Consider the following 20970-nt stretch of genomic DNA (forward strand, 5'->3'; position numbering starts at 1 on the left):
TTGATTCTTCAGATAATAAAAAGAATGTGACTTGACCCTGGTTCATGTATTATCACTCGGGAATGAGCAAACGACCAAGGCTTGGCACCAGCAACCACATGTATTGGTTTTTGGGCTAACATGTTCGAGTCATGATATCACGATCATTCTTCAAATAAACATTTGTTGAGGAGGGGTATAGAAGCCAATTATAAGGTTGATCTTCTTGTTGTTATGGCAACTGTTCTGGTAGGGGTGAGTCTATGTCAAATAATGTGTCTCATCTATCCGCCTGGATATGAGCATAAAAATGCATACGTCATATCTTACTCTCCCACTCAGACATGGAAGATGCTGTCTCGGTTCGAATCACATCCCATGGAGGAATCATTCATCCGTGCCAAGACCTGCCTGTAGAAGACCGAGCAGCTCAAGCTTCTGTACGGTTGGGGCTTCTGTTACACAAGGATGCGGGCGGAATTAAACGTGGTCTGACTGTGTGCTAAAATCCGGGACCAGGATATATACCTTCATTGTTGCGTTCAACCTCTGGAAGAAGTACAAGCTAAATTATCGGTCAGACTTTTACAATTATACAGATCAACAAAGAAAGAAATATGGTCGGAATAGCTTCGATAAGGTCTACGAATGCTGCTTTTTCAAGCACGCCGGGTGCGAAGGGCTTAGTGGCTGTGTTTGGTAAGTTTCTACACCCGATAGCTAGCTAGCTATATCGTACTGATAGCCTTTTCAATGTAGTTGGCGCAACAGCCGGAATTGGTGAAACTGCCATGAAGACATTTGTGTCATCAACGGTAGCACCTACGGTCTACTTCGTAGGACGGTTAGTACATTATATCCACTCACCAATCTAGAATCCCGACTAATGTCCCCAGATCCGAATCTGCTGGAGAAAAAATCACCACCGAGCTCCAAAAGCTCAACCCCGACTCCAAAATCCAGTTTTTTCAGGCCGACACAACTCTGCTCTCAAATGTTGACAATATCAGCTCCCAAATCGCTGCAAAAGAGAAGAAATTAAATCTCCTCTTTATGTCACCCGGCTACATGAGCATGGCCGGCCGCGAAGAAACTCCTGAAGGCCTCGACCGCAAAATGACCGTTTCTTACTACTGCCGTCTAAAGTTCGCCACGAACCTCCTCCCACTCCTCAAGACTGCCTCCGAAGCTTCGGAATCTGCTCGTATCATCAGTGTTCTCGGAACCAGCCGCGAAGGCCCTCTTATCATGGACGATCTTGGTCTTGCAAAACCCGGCAATTTCACACTCTCAAACTGTGAGCTCCACACAGTGACCATGACCTCTCTCGCGTTCGAGCATCTCTCCAAGCAGAATCCCGGAATCGGATTTATCCACGCGATCCCGGGCATTGTAATGACTGGAATAGCCCGGGAGCTGCCAACACCGTTGAGGGTACTGACTACTGTCGCGTCACCCCTCATGAAGTGTTTCTCGGTCCCAATTGACGATTGTGGACAAGGGTTTGCGTGGTTGGGGACGGATGAGAAGTTTAGAAAGGGCTTGTGGTTGGTGGATTGGAAAGGTGAAAGTGCAGACACAAGAACGGGATCAAAGGGATGGATGAGTAGGTCCGGGGACTGGTTCTCAGAGGAGAAGATGAGTGCGGTGTGGGAGCATACCATGGGAGCTTTCAGGAATGCAAAGGCAGCCGGAGGGAGTGCTTAGCAGGTTGATTAAATTGAAATGTGTAATGTTAATATATACTAGTTTCAAATCTCTGCTATGTAAAACAACAAATCTCCTTGCATGTCTTTGTCTCTGTCCGCAATTAGTATTATACTCTGTAGATAGTACCTAGACCCTGGAGTAGACGCCCGAAAAAGCAGCTATTCCCAAAAAGAAGAAGAAACAGTAGAAGTGTTTCCAGGTTCCACAGCAGGCAGGGGTCCCCATCTACATTACGCCCCAAGCGAGCCACAAGAGCCTCACCACCACAAAGCGTAGACCAACAACACCTCACCTCACCTCACGTCTATCTCCCACCCACCACCACAATTTATCACCACCTCAAATACCCGCTCTAAGCCCCTCCTAAACCCCTCAAAACTTCAAAAATGGTAGGTAGCCCCCCCCCCAGCTGCCCAATTCACGGCTAACATGTCTCCCAGGCGCGCAACAGTGAAAAAGCGCAGTCCATGCTCTTCCGCTTCCGCGAGCAACAAGCCGCCGATCTCGGAATCATCGACGCGGGGCGAACCCGCCGGCCCAAAGTGATCACAGAAGTGAACTCGATCCCCTCCTGCGAGAAATGGCGTGGCCAAGTTGTGAAGGACATTTCACGAAAAGTGACCAAAATCCAAGATCGTACGTTTTTTTTTTATCCTCGCCCCTTCCTGCGTAAATTAGCCTCGCGCGCCTAACAATAACCGTGAGCCATATAGCCAGTCTCTCCGACTACCAGATCCGCGACCTCAATGACGAGATCAACAAGCTCATGCGCGAGAAACACATGTGGGAGGTGCAGCTCCGCAACCTCGGCGGGCCAAACTACATGCGCTTCGGGCCTAAGGCCTACGACGAGGACGGGCGCGCCGTGCCCGGCTCCCGGGGGTACAAGTACTTTGGGCGGGCGCGGGAGCTGCCGGGCGTCAAGGAGCTGTTTGAGGAGCTGCAGCCCAAGAAGACGGGGAAGAAGGACGACGAGAAGCGCGCGCGGGGCGAGATGCGGAGGAATGTCGATGCCGAGTACTATGGCTTCAACCGCGACGAGGAGGACGGCGTGCTGCTGGCGTATGAGCGTAGGAAGGAGGCCGAGGCGATGGAGAAGACGATGAGGGGTGCGGGAGGGGAGCCGCCGGCGGGGTGGGATGCGGTGCCCGGTGGGTGGAGGGTGCCGAGCTTGGATGATGTGACGGAGTTTTTGGTGGAGAGGAGGAAGGCGAGGTTGTTGGAGCGGCTTGGGTGAGGGAGGGGGTGCTTCCTGGCGGTTTGTGGGTTTTTGTGGGAAAAATTGTGGCATGATAATGACTCCTTCTCCTTCCTTCCTCTCTTTCTTGTTTTTTTCTTTCTCTCTCTCTCTGATGTGTATAGTAGATATCTCTTCTTTCTTTCTTTTAATGCAGGCACGAAAAAAAAAGTATGAATACATATGTCACTTATAAATATACCTGATCCACCTCATAAAAACAAAGAATCCATTTCGTGAGTGACATTTCAAAATAATAAGGTCTAGCTTCCCACACCTCGACTCCAAAGCCACTGGGATGAAACAGTACAACCAATGGCAATTACGTTTTCTCTTGGACTTCGAGAACATAGCTTTGCGATTGCAATTGCTGATTGAGCTCCCTTCACCTCACGTCAACTCCAATTCATAAGAGTATTCAACTGTGGACTTATGGCGGGGAAGAGGTGGCGTGAAAACCTGTCCTCAATTATGCCGTATAAAGCTAGAAGCTCTAGTAGTCCTGTTAATTATCATTGTCTCTTCTATCGTCCAATAGTTTGGGCTTGCTATGGCTAATGCATTGGAACACGCACTTCTTTACAGCAGTACCTAAGCTGGACGAGAGATATCAAACAATTGATAACGACGATAAGATAAGGGAGCCAATCAATGCTAACCATTCTTTTTAGACCTTAAAGGGCCAGTCTACGGCTACATATCTACCCAAATAGCTTGGAGGAGAAAGGATTGCACTCTTCATGTAACTACATGTATGCATACTTTACGGACCGTATACAATTTCTTTGCCAAGTTATGGGATCTAACATTTTAGTTGAGGTGAGAGTTTCTATCACTCTAAATCACACCTACCCAGGCCCACCCTCTAATGGAGCTTGAGAGAGAAAGAAAAAAACATCTAGAAGAAATCCGGGAGGGGGAGGAAATCAACCACGACCACTAATATCCTCGTGATTCACTTCACATTTAGTTTATAGAGGGAATGGAAAAGAGAGAAGAGAAAACTGTAAATATGCACGAAGGGGTTAAAAAAAAAAGGGATAATAATGTAAAGAGAAAAAGCACCCAGCCAGCCACACACCGTCTATCAAAAGAAACCACACCAAAAGAAGCTATTCACAAGAAACAAATAAACAGAAAAATCATTAAAAATGATACTTATGACCGTCCTCCGGCGGCAGCAGCAGCAGCTTCCTTGCGCGCGCGCAACCTCCTCTCTTCACCCTCAACCATATCTATCACTTTCTGTCAGCACAAGTCCACAAACCCTCAAGAGTACTAAACCAAACTCACCTTTCCACAAATCCTCTCCCGCATAGCTCTCATGGTGGATCTTCTTCTCGATCAAGTGCTTGTGCAACGGGTCATCCGGATCCAAGATCTTGACAGTCTCATAGTTGCCCTTCCCTTTCTTCGCATCTGACACCTCAAACCCAGCACTCGCAACCAACACCAACAAGGTCAACCCCTGGGCGTACATTCTTGCCTGTACCAACTTCTGCGGCCCCGTCAAGTACTTGTTCCTACTGACCAGCCCCAAACTGAGCGCCATGGACGCAACCCAACTCGCTGTCACAATGGTGTATCTATTCTCTCTCCCCCAATCCATCGCCCTCTGCGTAGGGGTCCTGTTGCGCCGGGCCTCCTCGAGAGCTTTCGCTGTCGCATCCTTGTACTGGAGGAGCTCCGAATGGCGGTCCGCCTCGAAGCCACGCGAGTAGCGGTCGGCCTGGATGATTGCAGCGAAGGTGCCGGCGGAGGAGACGAAGAAGGCCTTGAATGGTAGGGTGAGCTGCTTGAAGAACGGCCAGCGCTTGGTGAGGACCATGGCAGTTCCGAGACCGACAGCGGTACCGACGACTCCTCCGGTAATACCACCACGAAGGACGGCATTGTAGTGGGCTGTATGGCGGGGAATGTTAGTTTTTGGTGGGGCTCCATTGGTGGGGTGGGAGAGTATATATACCGGCTTCTTCTTCCTTGGTAAGAATCTTCATGTTGAATTCAGTGATTCAGTGGTGAATTCTTTTTGCAAAAGTTGTGTTCAAAGTACCGTATTTCTCACGACGCGAGAAAAAAAAAGGGAAGGGGAAAAAAAAAAGACGGGTAGGAATATAAGTGGTGTTCTTATGGTTGACCCTGGCAGCAGGCACGCTAAAGATTTCGTCTGAATGACGCCAACAGCCCTCGCTCGCCAAGAAACCTTGAATTTGAAAACACACAAAAAAAAAACTCGAAATCAGAAAACCACGAAAAGCAGAGTCGTCAATAAACGGTCAGTGAACTGATAACAAAGCTGGATATGATGACAGCTCCAAATACGAGGCCTCAATCGTTTTTAAAGATGGAGAAATCCCAAAAATACACGCTGGCGGGGAAATATCGGCTTACCCAAAACCTTCAATCATGACTAAAAGTGGCATGACGTACCGGAAGCATTCGGGTAAAAAACATACGACTGCACACCTCTCTCCGTCCCTCCGACCGCGGTGCTCCGGAGATCCAGGAGAAAGCAAAGAGCTCTTGAAAAAAACCTCTGCGGTGAAGTTTGAAAGGAAGAGGGAGTGGGAGAGACTCACTTCCGCATTCCAAATCAAGAGCACATATCCTCCATGCAAAACACTTCCCGATGCATGCAACCAATGAGGCCTCCGTATTTCCAATAACCCGGGGAACTGTTATCCTCTTTTGCTAGAGCACCTCAAACCTCAAACCCTGTACGATCGTGATTTGAATTTTTGAAGTGGTGAGATTCTGACACTCAGGAGGCTCTGCGGGGATTATCCGCCGTTCGCCGTTGCTTCCTTTCTAGAACGCCCGCTCTGTTGTACGTTGTTGGCCGGGTCTCTCCGAATGATCGAGGATATCCCCTCCACTGGATCCTAGATACCCCCCTCCCCCCCCCCCCTTCTGCAGCTGGGATTTTTTTGTTCTAGAACACTGGGATTACATATCTAGTAAGACTTTTTTGGCATGTGGGCAAGTTTGTTTTTGTGGCTTTTGAATTACTCAGCTCGAGCTTGCCGCCGCCGCCCTCACGTGCCCACAAAACACAAAAGAAAAAACTTGCTGCCCATATCATTTCCAAATTATCATTGATTGTCTTAACTGAACAGCTAAGGGAAAAAAAACACACAAACACATAAGCAAAACTTTCCCCCCCGCCTTCTATATGAGCAAAAAGAACTCCAGAGTAAAACATTCAATCAATAGATAGAGTAAGGTATTGAACTCTGTCGAAGAAAAAAAGGAAGAATTTGTCTAAACAAACGAAAGCAAAAAATAAACAACATATCCATCACTCATTAAAAGGAAAAAGAAGGCTCATGATACAGAACGAAGAAAAACATACGCGTACAAGATAAACAAAAACGATGAAGGTAAAGAAAAACATAGGAATGAATGAAAGCTATAAAATTGGTTTTGCGCCCCCCATCAAGAAAATAAAAAAATATTCAAAACACCCCACAACAAGAAGAATAAATAAACAAGCCAAGCCCAAAAGCCCACGCACGCCCCACCAAAGGTATCATTGCCACCTCTTCCCACATTCACATTCCTTTTAGGTATTTCCTCCCACCTCATCATTGGCCTATAGAATTACTCCTGTCTGCCTGTCGTTCAAGTTTCGCCGTCCCAGAAAACAACTCCCCTTGTCCTCAATCCGTCGGAACATAAAAAGAAAGAAAGATATATAAAAGGAAAAGAAGAATATAAAAAAAAGCAAAGCATCAAAATAAAAAGAAAGAGAAAAGAGACGCTCACTCCATCGTCCAACCCCAAGAAAGCTCCAGGCAGCTCGTGACAGGACATTAAGAATCGAAATCAAATAAAATCAAAAAAATCAAAAAACATGTTAACCACCCCAATATACTGTACCACGGTTTAAATCGTAATAATATATGCTAATTTCCAGAGTTATTCGTAAGCCCCATAACCTCGATCATACCTCGATGGAAAAGTGCGAGATTTGCGAGTAATAACTGCTAACGGCAAGCTCGAGGATATAAGTGTCATTGAACACATCATGTCTAATGAATCCGGTTAATACAATGTTCCACTCAAACAGAAAAGATGCAGCACAAACCCATCAAAACCACCAATCACGAATAGTCTTGAATCGTTCAAAACTGTGCCATGGTAGCCTCTACCAGTTGGCGGCTGTCCATAGACCTTTCTCTTATCCCACTGCATAGTCACTTTCGGTCGCCACACATCAGTCCCATGGATCGGCTTCTTAGAGTAAAGATCAAACTCACCAAGATTAAGCAGCAGAACCTCGCTCGAGTACTCGACACCGTCATGTCCGCCGACAACAAACAGATAACTGCCAACAATCGTGGCGGTATGGCTCAGCCTGGGGAAGCTGAGTGGAATACCAACATTGCGCCATATGCTTGTTTCTACATCGAATACCCAGACATCACTGAAGCATTCGTCTCCATCGCTCCCGCCATAGACGATGAGCTTTGAGCCAACCATGTTGGCGGTGTGATAACCTCGGGCCGTTGGCCTTGCCTGGCGATCCGGATGGTCTACCAATGATGTCGATGATGACCCAACGCGCGATAGCGGCTGGGATGGTGAGATGCTTCGCCATGATGGCTTGCTGAGATCCGATACATCAAGCCTCCATACATCATTCAATGCCTTGACACCATCCCCACCGCCGAATACGTAAATTCCATATCGGTACAAACAAGCCGTGTGGGCCCTTCTCATTGAGGGTACTGCTGTTCCCTCACGAAGTTTTGGACGTGTGTATTTGTTTGTAATAGTATCAAAAACATATATATCGTTGTAATACGTTGGCCCGTCACCACCTCCGAATATCACGAGCTTTCTTCCGACAGCAGTGCACGTCATTGCCCGGAGAGGCGGTGGAATATCCCCAGAAACAATTGGTTTGGACCATGACATTGAATCTACACCCCAAATTCATGTTATTATCACCAACTTTAAACTGGCCGTAATATAACCCTTACCTGCGTCAAAGACGTGCAAATCGTTGAAACATGTTCCGACATCACAGCCCCCAAAAACATAAATATTATTATTCACAAGTGTGCAAGTGTGAGCTCTAACGGGTACATTCTCTCGCCCGTGAGTCACGGCCTTGTACCAATACATACCACTGGCGGGTGCTGGCGCCACTGATGGTGCATTTTTTGGATCTGGTAATGGGGGTTCGAGTATTGGTTGCCCCTTAGCCTTGCTCTTGGCTGCCTGCGCTGCATAGGAGGACAATGAAACCTTTGACGATCCCTGTCGGTCTCTTTGGGTAAGATACTTTTGAGTCCGGCCTGCGGGTGTTGTAGATGTGGCAGGATTCAGCCTTGCTGTGTGGGGTGTTGTGGCAGTTGAAGAGCTACTATCAGAGCGTGAGATTAAGTTTAAGGCCGTTGCAGATATTGATCGAGATTTAGGCCCCTGAGTGGCAGCAGAACTAGCCAATGATGACAATCGTGATCCTGGTGATCCAGGACTTGTGATTATTCCAGGTACCTCAAGCCCACCACTCTGCTTATGTCTGATCGACGCGTTGATCGACTTTGACGGAGAAGCGGTGGCTGACCGAGCAGGTGGGGCAGTCGGTGGCCTTGAAGTGGGCCGTCTGCTGTCAAGCATGAATACCGCAGACGTACTCGAACCCGATGCCCGATCGTCGGTTTGCGCCTCTAGATTTAATGGTGGGGGCGCATTGTGTGATTTAGACCCTCGCTTTTTCGAATGAGTAAATGACATGTTCTGGGGCAGGCCAGCTTTGGATGACGCCCCAGATGTTGAACTACGGGATCTGGATCCTATAGACCTGTGAGATCTGACTGAGGATGCAGCCGATTCCTCATCAGAGGAGGATGTGTATCCCTGTATTGTTGAAGCAGAAGCTGATGTTGTAAATTCCCGCTTATCGCTCCCCACAGATCCTGGGGGGATCACTAGTTGGTCCCTCTGTTTCCCTAGCGAACCCTTATCATCAAAAGCTTCGGCTAACGAGTTACTTCCTCCAACTTCCTCTTCGGCATCACTAGGTGATGGTGGCCGAATTCTTTTCGAGTCTGATATCTTCCGCGTGATGCCTGTAGTCATCCTCCTCATTCCAACGTCTGCAGCAGCTTTTTGTGCAGCAAGATTCCCATCCTCGAAGCTAGAGGTATCCCAATCTTCCATGTCAAATCCACCGTGATACTCGTCATCCTCTCTCAATTGTTCTGTCGACATTATCTTTCTGCTGGCCATTGTTTTGATGGGTTCTGGTGAAGCTGTCGGCGAGTCTCCAATAGGATTTTCCCTCGTCACACCCACTCCCGTTGGTGGCTGCGGGAAGATCCGAGCCACGTCTGTAACTGAGTCCCGCCTCGACAATCCCCCTCTATAGCTGCTGCTCGTAGAACTTGTCGACGCTATCGTGGCCATCGAAGGTGATGAGTTGAGTGTCGGAGTTGTTGTGTTGCGTAGGTAGCTCGTTCCAGCTGCAGTAGCAGAGGAAGACCGATTTCTGGACTTCGAGCTGCTTCCTGCATTGTTGGTGGTTCTAGTTGGGGGTATCGTAGGGCCCTGTTGTAATGAAGGTCGACGTCTGTGCAGCGAAAGAGCAAACATGTCAGTAATCGAATCCGAGAACCTTTTTTTCATAGTCTTGCTGCCATTATGTGAGGAGGAGAACGATGAGGAATTGGCAATGCTGGTAGGTGTCGAAGGAGGTGTGTCGACTGGTGAAATGGGGCTCATGGTGCTACTGCTGAATCCGCCGCTGCTGAATCCACCATCTTCGAATACGTAGGTGCAGGAGGTTGACGGGATAGTCGCCAGTGTTGGGCGAAAGACGTCCGGGTCCCGAGCCATGTTCACGATTCAGAATCACAGCGGTGTTTGTATAGTGGTTGTAGTGATGTTTCTTTGATGACCTCCGCACCTCTCCTCTCACTTTGATCCTCCCCATGCAGCAGCAGCAAGCAAGCAGAGCCCCTCACGGTAAGGCACGAATGAACGGTCGAATCAAGACAACAAATAAATAGAGAAATAAATCTTCCACACACCTTCCAGACTCCGCCGCCAGCGCTGCGGCAGTAGGAGATCCCACCCCCAGGAGAGCCGCATATGAATCAGCCATTTCCATTTCCCCCCCCTTCTTCCCTCCCTGGTAGCTTTCCAGAATCTCGCCCAACTGGGTACGGGAACGGTCTATACGGAACGTAGTAAGGGCGACCTCGCCGCCGCCGCTGGAAAACTGCTGTCGGGACCCGACTGAGTGAGTTAACAGGACCAATTACACGATCGGGTAGCAGGCCTCGTCGGTGCCGGTTCGCCAGAAATTGGGTTAACCCGCTGGGTGGTGGGCTGCAGGTCTGTGCTCGCACACAGGGCGGCCTGTGATGACAGCAGGTGGGTGTCTGGGAACTCCGGAAATCTTCCGCAGTTTGGATCTTGGTATGGTAAACGTCGCGCGGGTTTCTAATTCAACCAGAGTAGGAGTAGACTGTTATTTTTCTCTCTCTCTCTCTCTCTTTATTTCTGCTGCCTTTGAAGGGGGAAAAAAGGAAAATTGTCAGATGGATTATTCTGGGGGATTTTCTTTTTTTTAAAAAAAATCTCCCTCCTATTTCCCCCCTCTTCTTTTCAGTTTTTATTCCTGCTGAGTGAACCTGAAGTGTAACAGACTGCACTGCAAAAGAAGGTGTATTTTCCACTATTATCCCTTCCACTCTCAACCAGACAACCCCTTGCTAGAATGATCTATTCACAGAGAATGATTTGACCTACTTCTTTTCGCGGCTACTCCCGGGAGTAGTGGATGAGATAGGATATTGGGGGAGATATGGATGGAGGGGGATAGATGGATAATAGATGAGATAACTAACCTACTATGTACGGTATCTCTCTTCTTGATATAGAGAATAGTATTATACGTTATTCTTCACGAGAAAGCCCGTGTCCTTTCCTCTCTCCCGTAAGCTGTAAGATAGATGTACTAAGCTGTATTATACACAGGCGAGTGAGAATGCGAAATGGATCTTCAGTCTTGCAAGTTGTAACTGAGCAAAGAACGGTCTGAGCGTGAGAGGGGGGGGGGGGGGGCACTAACACCGGCAGAAGCGTTTTTTTGTTTCTCGGTTGTTCTGATTTGTTTCCCGCACCTGAAAACTTGAGGAAGCGTACCTCCACTCCCGTGTACGTCCCCTCTCTCCCTCTCTGTCTCCTTCCCTCTGACGATTTCCTACTTTATCCACCAGCCCCCCCTAGATGTTGATCGGCCTCGAATATCGTGCGGATGTGCGTGTTCCTGAAAGTGCGTAGCCTCTTTGCTTCCTTGTGGTTCCTTGCTTCCCTCCTTCACTCGGCCAGACGCGTCCCTTGATACTCCTTCAGTGGTGATTTCTGGAAATAAAAAAAAAAAAAAAAAAAGTCAATCGCCCAGATGTCAGTGCAGAGCTACAAACTTGGCCCTTGCTCCCGTTTCGGGTTGATTGGCCCGGCCAAACCACGAAAATTAACGGTTTTCTTATGGGGCTTAGGGTACGATAACGCCGCTCTCTACTGCTATCTGCAGGATTTCCAACTCCTCCGAGGCAGCCAAGATCCATTCAATGCCTCAAAAAATTTACCCGAGAAGCAGAAAGAAAAAAACCTCGGAATTTTGGTTTGACTAGATTTCATAACTACAACTACATAGGTCGGCCCTTGACGTTACAGAAGATAAACTGGCCACCTTGCTCGGAGTCAGGGTCAAATGGGCTAACAAGTAAAATGGTCAAGGGTTTCTCTTGTTGCAATCTCTACCAATATAGTTAGGGGTATATTATAGTAACCCTATACCAGTGGTAAAGAATGTTACGGACAATAACCTCGTACCCGTGGTCGTGGCCGCGGGTCAAAAAGCACGATATCTGGCGCTCACCGCTCGTTACCCCGATTCAATTAATGTTGTGATATATATTATCACGCACGGCTTTAAATCTCCGCTCGTCCTTGCGGCAGCGAGAATTATTACTTATCATCGTCACCCCGTTACATACAATAACCTGGAAACGTCCGAAATGAAAGGATATCTGGGATACAATCCGAGTTCTGAATCCTGGTGGCATGCTATTCTTCATTCAAACGTAACGCTTTTTACACAGGCAATTGATAGAAGAAGGGGTACTAGCAGAGCCGCCAATGTCTAATATGCAAGGGCAAGAGTCTAAATCCAGGGACCATGACCTTGTTTGCCACCTGCAACAAACTGCTCGTTCGGGCAATTAAAAATTGAACATGGAAAAGCCTTCAACCGCTGGTAGTGTGACCTCTCTAGAGAAGCCATGAACTTGATATTCATTAGGAAGGAAATTCAAGTTCAATTGCTGCCAAGCAAAATACCACAGACGCCTCTCGATGCCATTAAATTCACTCGGGAATAATTTTTTAAGGAGTTCTCGCCTTTAGTTGTTCCCTCTTATCCACGTCACGGCTGGCGGCGAGTACATAGACAACAGTACCTCCCCAGCTTAGACTAGAAGTCGTACGTCCAAGAGTTCGAGTACAGACCGACGGTACTTACCAAAGCACGGCCGTGCCGGCACCTCTTCCAAGAAAGAAAGAAAAACACATACGACCGCCTGCAGCCACCTGTGATGGGCCGTTGCACATTTGTAGGTACTCTACCTACTCTAGGTACAAGGATATGCAACGTTAAAAAATAATGGAGTTGTACAAAACGACGGCAGTTAGTCCTGGCATAAAATCTCATAACTGAACAAGTTGGAAGTGGACAAATATTTACTGAGTTACAGAGATCCAACTCCCAAGGCCTCCCAGGTGATCATGTCACGTTATTCACAATCAACGGGTGAGGCTGAAACCTGTGATGTGTATGTTCCATGGAAAGTCCCGGTTCTGGAGTGTGTGCTTTACCAAACGGCAGTTTTACATAAAGTGCGGTTTGCCTAAATATCGATAACCTCAAATTAGGCCTGTACATACGCGTTTCTGCCAATATTTTAGGTCTTTGCACAAGCTTAACTCCTTTTTCATTGTGGATGTCTCTGAATATAAATCTGCATGACACGCATGCATCAATAAAGTAGAGAAATACGTCCGCACATACGTACATACATGTATGTGCACAGTAATCTACAATGAGTACCTACTCTACCAGAGTAGACAAGTATTTTTGAGCGCCACCGGTGCATATGCCTCCGAGGAACAGAATAAAGAGTCCTAAAGGAAAGGAACTCTTCCACCTTCCGGTGCTCTGGGAATATTAGCGCCCTTCCTCTCAATGAACCTTGCTCTTGCTACCTACTGTTTGCAGGCCCTTGATAGGGGGCTATATCACATCTCTATCACTTGAACTGAGTTCGTGCAAATATAATAATAAATGTGTTACCATTGCCTATATTGATTGGTGGCTTTAACAGAGAGCATATGTAGTTCTTGCCTCCTAGCCTACTGTTGTTCTTAGCAGCTTATTTGGTATCTAAATTCGACAGGAAAGAAAAATGAGTGAGAGCTCACATCTAACACTTTCCAATGTTAAGACGACGCTATCTAACAACCCACAGATTAAGCACATCCCACATTTTAATTTGGCCTAGACCGGGGAGGGATTGAGCCCCGAAACAAAAAAAAAAGCGAAGAGTCCACGAAGAGTCCACGAAGCTTCCTGACCTTCATCTCTCCCCTCCAACTGTTACCATGGATAGAGTAGTAATCCTTACAGCGATGCCATTAGAGAGCATATCACAACGATCACGAAAGAAGTAGCTTCCATCATCCAGCATCTTCCTTGTTCCTGATTTTCCCACCCTATGGCACCACCACCAAACCTCCGGGACATGTCTCACATTCGTCAGAAGCAGAAGAAGGAAAGAAAAGAATGATGGCCACGTCTTGACAAAGTGCGGCGCTGCATAATAGAGCTGGTTTCTGTCAAACTCCGGCCAATAGCAGACGTTTATTCAGGCTAATTTTTTCAAATTTTTTTTTCCAGGTCCTTTAGAGTAAGGGGATGAATAGAGTACTATCCTCAAAGATGGGGCGAGCTACGGGCGCTGGGGGCGAGGTGGGGAAACTAATTCTTCCGCTGCAGGGTCACGGTCAATGTACGAAAAAGGACTGATCACGTTACTCTAAATACTCTTCATACTGATGATTGACTGCGCTGGGCGGTCCTTTTTAAACTTTATACCCCTCCTCCGCTTAATTCCTCGCCTATCATGAACTCCTGAGGTGTGTGCGGCGAATGATAAGAGGGGGCTTTAGACCGTGCATTTGCCGGTGATTACATGTACACAATTGATGCGGGCCCATGGCCAGATATGTAGCTGGACATTGTTCGCCGAAAGATGTTGATATCGACGCTATCCTGGCGTAATCGGAGTACAGAAGATCAAGCACTGGCGCTTTTTCCGCAATAAGCTTTGTTTCCAGCATCACTAGGATTCACCACGGCCATTATCACGACTATCTCGCTTTCCGACACTTGGGCCGAGATTTATAACTGATATCTAATGGACTAGACTGTCCTGCTGCACATGGACTATCAGCACTACATACTGGGGTATACTAATTATGGGAAACCCCAGTTTCTACGTAACAGATCCCCCAGCTTTTCACACTGTTCCTTTTTTTTGTTAGCCTTACATCCTAGACTTGCCAGCAAACATCCTGGGCGCGCGAACTAATACCTCTACTGGTCCACGTTTCCCCCCGGAATTCTAGCTCAAGCCTAAAGCTTCTTTGTGGGTACCATCCATAGCTGGGGAGCTCAAGAGATGTCATCGCATCGAGTTCTAGAAAGAAGAAAAACACACCAGGATGCATATGACGTTGTGCGTTGTCCCTGGCTAAGGCTCACTCCTCAAAGATGGGGTAGAATACAACTTATGGCGAAACTCGTAACTGTCAGCCAGTTTGTGTTGCTTTTTCAAGCTTCATACCTGCGGCGGCCCAGAGTACTCCGCAATCTATAACTCACATTATGCGTAGCTATCTATTCACTTAAAATACGCTCTACGAGAGCTAAAGCTGATAGCTAGCTGATTATGCAAGTCATATCATTCACCCACTGGCAGGGGCAGAAATACATGATCGGAGTGTTTCAAGATTACATAGATATATATATCCTCGTGATAACTATAGACTTAAGCTAGAAAACTACAGGTACTTTTTCCAAGCTTCTTCGGCTCCGACGATCTTATGTTTCAATTCACACACAGCACTTTACCAGAGTCACAAAACATTTCGAGCTTGGAATTGCGGGGAAAGACTTGGGGGCTGACCTATCCGATATGTGGAGGCATGCAAGGCTGGTTGGCCCAGCGGATTAGCTCAATGAACCTGCAAGGGATGGCGTTTTGTGACCCGAGGCATTGCCCTCTTGACGTTAAAGACATGGAATATCACTCGCACACAAAAAACTTCAATATGATGGTTTTTTTTTGTATGGCCGTGAGTCGATTTGCAAAATACCGTCCACAGATATTGCTATATAGGGCGCGATATATGTGAACGCATTCATATCTTGGAATGCTCGTCTGGCGGGCCGGATGAACCGCCCACGGACATTTACTGTATGCACGGTCTCGATATTCTAACCTAACGGCTCAATATATTAACTTACATACATTGTCTAAGGGTACTAGTACTGCTATCCGCTGCTAGGGTCTCGGTTTCCGGAAAATCATCTGAGTGGTCAGCTGCGGGAAAGGCTGCTACTCGCATAGCAATTACGTAAATTATAAAGTGATGAGCCTGGAAGACCGTTAATTAATCCGGGACATTTTGGGTCTATCGATACGCTCTTTGGATTCATCGATTAGCTAGCTAGCTCCTCTTGGTTGCTTATAATATTCCTCTTTAGACAGATTTTCCTCGGTCACTGACTGGATCCCATGTCAAAATTTCTCAAGTCGTGTTTTAACAGACACGAGTCATAACATACCTACAACAAATATCTATATACTGCACATGATCCAATATGAGTATCTTGGCGCAAGAAAGCAGGATCCAGTAATCAGCGGGGGCCTAATCGTGATTAGTAGAGAGAATGGACTGTAAGTTTCAAAGAAAAGCTCCGGCTCTGTCGTATCACTGTTGCAGCCTAGCTGACCGTTATCGATATATCATCCCCAGTTTTTTTCACACCACCACCCCACTACATATTTTGATCATCTACCACACCTATATGGGGAAGCTGACCTCGTGGGGATTGTTGTCAAAAGAAGGAGGTGGTTAAAGAGAGGCATAGGCTGCCTAGCTATCCCTCCCTACCCCGAATTAGATGGTCTTTTCGATCAATCCCGTGCTCAAAAAGTTAAAAACCTTGACCGTTAAATGAAGAGATGATCTGAAACAATGTAGATTCAATATTGTCTATTATTTTAGACTATACAGAACTCCAAAATCCATTCTTTCCTAGTTGAGATATAGTTACCAACGAACGTTCTATGACGACAAACCATAGCCCATAAGAAAACAGAACCATTCCACTCCTTTGAGGCCACTGTAAAGAGTACCCAAACGTTAAGAGATAGACGGCAATGATATCCAGACGTAGATTCTCAGCAAAGAACTGCATTAACTCATAAACAACAACGTCAAATGCCTGTCTTAGGAACACCACCACAACCAGCGACAGCAGCAGCCACGTACATAAAACCACATATAAGCGAGCTATGTAAATATTTGTAGTATAACTTTCGGTTCTTAACTTGGGAAATATATACGTTTGAGGTATATATCCGTGGGCTAGGGTTCACGTGAGGGTAGAATATGATAATGCCCGACCTGCTAGAACCGAGGGACAAGACATAAGCCTACCAGGAGAAGAGAAAATTTCCCTATCGCCCAGAGGACCAGGGTCGTTGTAGGTCTCGGAGATCCTGCATCAGGCCCAAGCAATATCTTAAATGTTAGGGTATATTTATGCTATAATTGAGAAGTCACGGGAGACATCAAGACCTAGACAAGAAATCCCTTAATTTGAACCTCAAATTTCATAGTTAAATACAAGTACAGAGAGATCTTACGGCGTATATATATATGTGTGGATATGATAGCTGTAGTAGATCTAGAGCCACGATCTTGACCATGGTATAGTTACTAGTATGCTCTGAATTAATTTCAATGACTGGTTTAATATTCGACGTCTACGCCACTAGAATACAGTAGCTATATTTCTGATCTAGTATGAGTCCGCAATATTGACCCAAGAGTAAACAAAAACTCACAGAATAAGGTGTGCGTTTTTCATAGAACCCTAACCCACACCTAGTTTCTCAATCTCCTATCAACAATATATATATCAGGAGCCAACTCCGTATTAGCCGAATATAGTTGCGAGAAGAGTCAATATCTGATATATGGCCATCGTCTACGATTCTCACGCCATTTCCCATGCACTCCGCAGGATCAATCAATGATATGTGATAGATATAGAATATAATATGCAGATCGGAAACAATCCCCCAATTTAATTTCAAGCCTTTAAACGGCTCACCTGCATATTTGTGTAGAGACTTCAAAGACATAGACGCCCTCGGACTTCAATGTTCGAAATGTAAAAAATTTGTATGGGTTAGGGTTTCACATAGGGGAATGGCTGGGTCGGAATTGCCACCCGCGGGCGTTTGAGGGTACTCCTTGTTCTAGTTGCTTTGACTTATTGTCGTGATCTCGATACTTATTATATTATCAGTCTAATTGGGTTCAGGGTACTATTCAGTGGTGGTCCATAGTATGATGAGTGCTGGTGAATTCGGACTTAAGATATATATGTGTATTAGATGTAGCCTATAATTCCCGTGAGCGTTTATGTATCTTTTAGGAGCAGTGTTTTTTTATTTTTATTTTCTCTTACTGGATTTCATGTGGAAATCCAACGCTGCGTGTGCTGCACGTACATGCGCACGCCTCTAGGCTTATTGAATTCGAAATAGGACGAGATCGCGAAGGCAGAAGGTGCGTCCTAAATTCATGAAGTGACTTGATAGAGTAGTATATATATAGTTAACTACCTACATGCAGTCATCTTTACGAACAAGGTATCGATATGATGCTCAGGCGCTTTTTCACTATTGTTTGAAAGCCAGATATCCAACGGAAATCAACAACGTCCAATAACGAGTGACTTATCATGAACCTAGCGCCAAAGTAGTTATCAACCCAATGTGGGGGCCCTATTATATTTTAATATTTTAACAAGACCTTGACATACAGATAATAAGGAGGGCATTACGAACGGGTTATTCGTATATTATATTACTGCTGTTAATTTCAACAAAGGACTAGGTATATCCGCCAAGTATCTACTTAATTAAGTGAAGTTTTAGCTCACTATCAGATTAAAATTAGGGACATCATTAGAGTTAGCAAAAAAGATATTCACAGTATTTTTATCTTAATTTTAAAGGCAGGTACGTTAGAATCCTTACCATAATGTTCAATCATGTCAAGGTCAATCTTATGTCGATCATAATTTGCTACTAAACGTCATCTGGCTAGATACACCATATTGAATGCCACAAATGTAAAATTTCCATGAAGAGAACTATATTGTATTTAAGGTTAGTTAGGGTTATATGAACTCGTGACGCCCACGTATGGAGTCCGTTTCTCGAACATGGATTCGCATCCTGGTATTTACTTTTGAAACTAAACCCAATATACTCCGTACTATAGCTAGCTAGACTACTCAAATTTAAATCCAGTTGAGCCTTGATGGTATAGGGAAGGGTTATCTAGCTAGGGTTATTGCAAGAACGTATTGTAGGATAGCTCGCGTGTAACCCTAAAGAAGCCTAACCAACCTTAACCAACCCTATATAATATCTAGATAACCCTAGAGATAGCCCTAGATAACCCCCTAACTGACCCATGTAGGTATACTTACGAACTCACGATCGTAAACTTAGAACCAATAGAGATATACATACTCCAACTATTAATCGAAGGGGGTTAAATGCTTGTGTAAGTATTCTGTGATCTATAATATATCTACGATACAGGATTTCCTATCCCCGGCCTCGAATCGATCATTGCATTTCAGATATATCCGCACGGTCGAGTGTGATAATTCTTGGGCCATAACGACCCCCACCCAGCCCCGTGTCATTAGCCACCAGTAAACAGTGCAGTCCCCACCATTATCTAGATTAGCGACTCCCTGCCAGCTCCCCCCAAATCGGATTCAGTTCCTGAAAAATAATGGCACGATATATACAAAGTACTCACAAAGCAGATTACGGTGTCCCAAAAACGTCAGCTAGTAGCGTCTCTTGTGCCGTCCCCCCATGCAGTACGTTCGCAATTGCAACTACAATGCACCACAGTGGAGAAAAAAGACATAGAAGAGGAGGTCGGGGAAGTATTGGTCACATGTTTCGGGTACCCGCATAGTATTGCTTTTCAGTGAATTGAGGTGGTTCCATATCCTAGAGTCATTATCATTAATTATAGCTGGGCAATATGCTTGATCAAAATATCAAGGACTCTATATATCTGGTCAAAGAAAGATATACCGCAATTTCCCATCCTTCTCCCATTCATCCGCGGATCAGGAGGCTCTTACATCGATATCGATCTCCACGCCTCAAGCGTGGGAATCATCCCGTACGTACGCACCAAAAGAATTATCCCCTCAAGCTCTACATCCCGTCCATCTCCCCGCATCATCATATCATGCATGTCACAGGTTCAGATTAACTACCATTGGGTACCCTTCGAACCAGTATTTTCTTCTTCCTTTTTTTTTTTTTTTTTTTTTTTACGCCGCGGTTAATATTTCCGTTACTACATATCTGCTTCTACTAGTTATACATTAGCTATATGTAGGGTGTGGGTAGTTTTCTGTAGAGCCCCGGTATCATGATCAGTATGATCCCGCTTTTCTTACGTATATAGAGTGTATACATATAGTACCTACATAGACACACACACACACACATACGTACGTAGATCTACCATGTACCATGTACCACGTCTGCCATTAAGTAGTGAGGCTTTACTTAACCGTAGCATGCACGAAAGAGAAAGGCCTGGCATATATCCCCCCCCCCCCCCTTCCCCCCTCTCCCAAATTGTAATTAAACAACAACGCTCATTAATCGCAATGCATGTATGTACACTACCTACCTATATAAACAAATTGGGATTTTTTTTCTTCCTTGCGCCTTCGTTGGATACTCCATCCAGCTTCTGACCATATATAACTCAGCAAGCTAACTTGAGGGTTTAACTCCGGACCTCTTCAGCATCTGAAAGTATGAATACTCATATACACGTGCCTGAATCTTTTTTTTGTTTAACTCATTAATTGCATGCAACCTTACAGTTATGGCAATAACCCCTGAACTGCCCGCTCCCTTCCACCTCCTCTCACGTATATCTGACATAGAAGATAAAACACTAAAAATCCTTTTTGTCCTATTCCTCGTCTCCAGCGCTTTTCAGCGTTCCCCATCCGTACCACGTGCCTGAATCAATTTCATGAATCTACCGCACATACCTATCAGTAGGATAGAAAAATTTGCCATCATACCTATCTCCACACCGCCTCAAAAGAAAGAAAGAAAGAAGAAGAAGAAACTACATGTAACCCCCTATCCCGAACACCGCCCTATCTACATATTGCAGAAGCAACCTGTCTCGGGGTTCGAGTATCCATACTAAACCATTACATCAGGGAATATCCAGAAGCCACGAGCCAAAGCTAAAGCCAGATATTACCCTCAAACGTGTGTATCCTTCAATCCTTCAATCCTTTCGAACCCTCCCAATAACCATTACAGCAACTCCCAAAGAACCCGCCACGTGTTTGCTCCTGGTAATCATATTCACCGCCCAGCCCCATGAATTAATGAATTATCCGTGACAATATAAGTGTACCCCTTCCTACTTCTAGCTACATACCTAGCTACGCGGCATTTGTAGATGTGATGCTGCTGCTGTGATGAGACAGAAAACCTTGGTGTGGGAACAATGAACATGTTTATCATGCGAACTTTCCAGATAGCATGCAGTTTCTGTTTCATACGACGTGGTTGTCTTTACCAACAGAGGGA

The 20970-nt window shown here is 45.8% G+C and overlaps 4 protein-coding genes across 4 annotated transcripts; 2 read left to right on the forward strand and 2 right to left on the reverse strand.

Annotated features, from left to right (window-relative positions):
- Positions 1 to 596: 596 nt before the first annotated feature.
- Positions 597 to 1686, forward strand: LAJ45_06487 (uncharacterized protein; the record flags this gene model as incomplete). Its single annotated transcript, XM_046116051.1, has 3 exons — positions 597 to 678; positions 739 to 823; positions 876 to 1686. The coding sequence occupies 3 exons, from the start codon at positions 597 to 599 to the stop codon at positions 1684 to 1686; spliced, it is 978 nt and encodes a 325-aa protein (XP_045970712.1).
- Positions 1687 to 2075: 389 nt separating this feature from the next.
- On the forward strand, positions 2076 to 2926 carry LAJ45_06488 (uncharacterized protein; the record flags this gene model as incomplete). Its single annotated transcript, XM_046116052.1, has 3 exons — positions 2076 to 2078; positions 2130 to 2325; positions 2403 to 2926. The coding sequence occupies 3 exons, from the start codon at positions 2076 to 2078 to the stop codon at positions 2924 to 2926; spliced, it is 723 nt and encodes a 240-aa protein (XP_045970713.1).
- A 1158-nt stretch (positions 2927 to 4084) lies between these two features.
- On the reverse strand, positions 4085 to 5365 carry LAJ45_06489 (uncharacterized protein; the record flags this gene model as incomplete). The annotated part of the gene is made up of 4 exons (XM_046116053.1): positions 4085 to 4161; positions 4220 to 4828; positions 4893 to 4917; positions 5357 to 5365. 4 exons carry the CDS (start codon positions 5363 to 5365, stop codon positions 4085 to 4087), a joined length of 720 nt encoding a protein of 239 aa, XP_045970714.1.
- Positions 5366 to 6869: 1504 nt separating this feature from the next.
- On the reverse strand, positions 6870 to 10040 carry LAJ45_06490 (uncharacterized protein; the record flags this gene model as incomplete). Its single annotated transcript, XM_046116054.1, has 5 exons — positions 6870 to 6957; positions 7014 to 7125; positions 7186 to 7851; positions 7912 to 9506; positions 9967 to 10040. 5 exons carry the CDS (start codon positions 10038 to 10040, stop codon positions 6870 to 6872), a joined length of 2535 nt encoding a protein of 844 aa, XP_045970715.1.
- Between the last annotated feature and the right edge of the window lie 10930 nt (positions 10041 to 20970).

This window comes from Morchella importuna (genome assembly GCF_003444635.1).
Source record: "Morchella importuna strain M04M26 chromosome Unknown Morimp01GS019, whole genome shotgun sequence".
NCBI classification, from domain to species: domain Eukaryota; kingdom Fungi; phylum Ascomycota; class Pezizomycetes; order Pezizales; family Morchellaceae; genus Morchella; species Morchella importuna.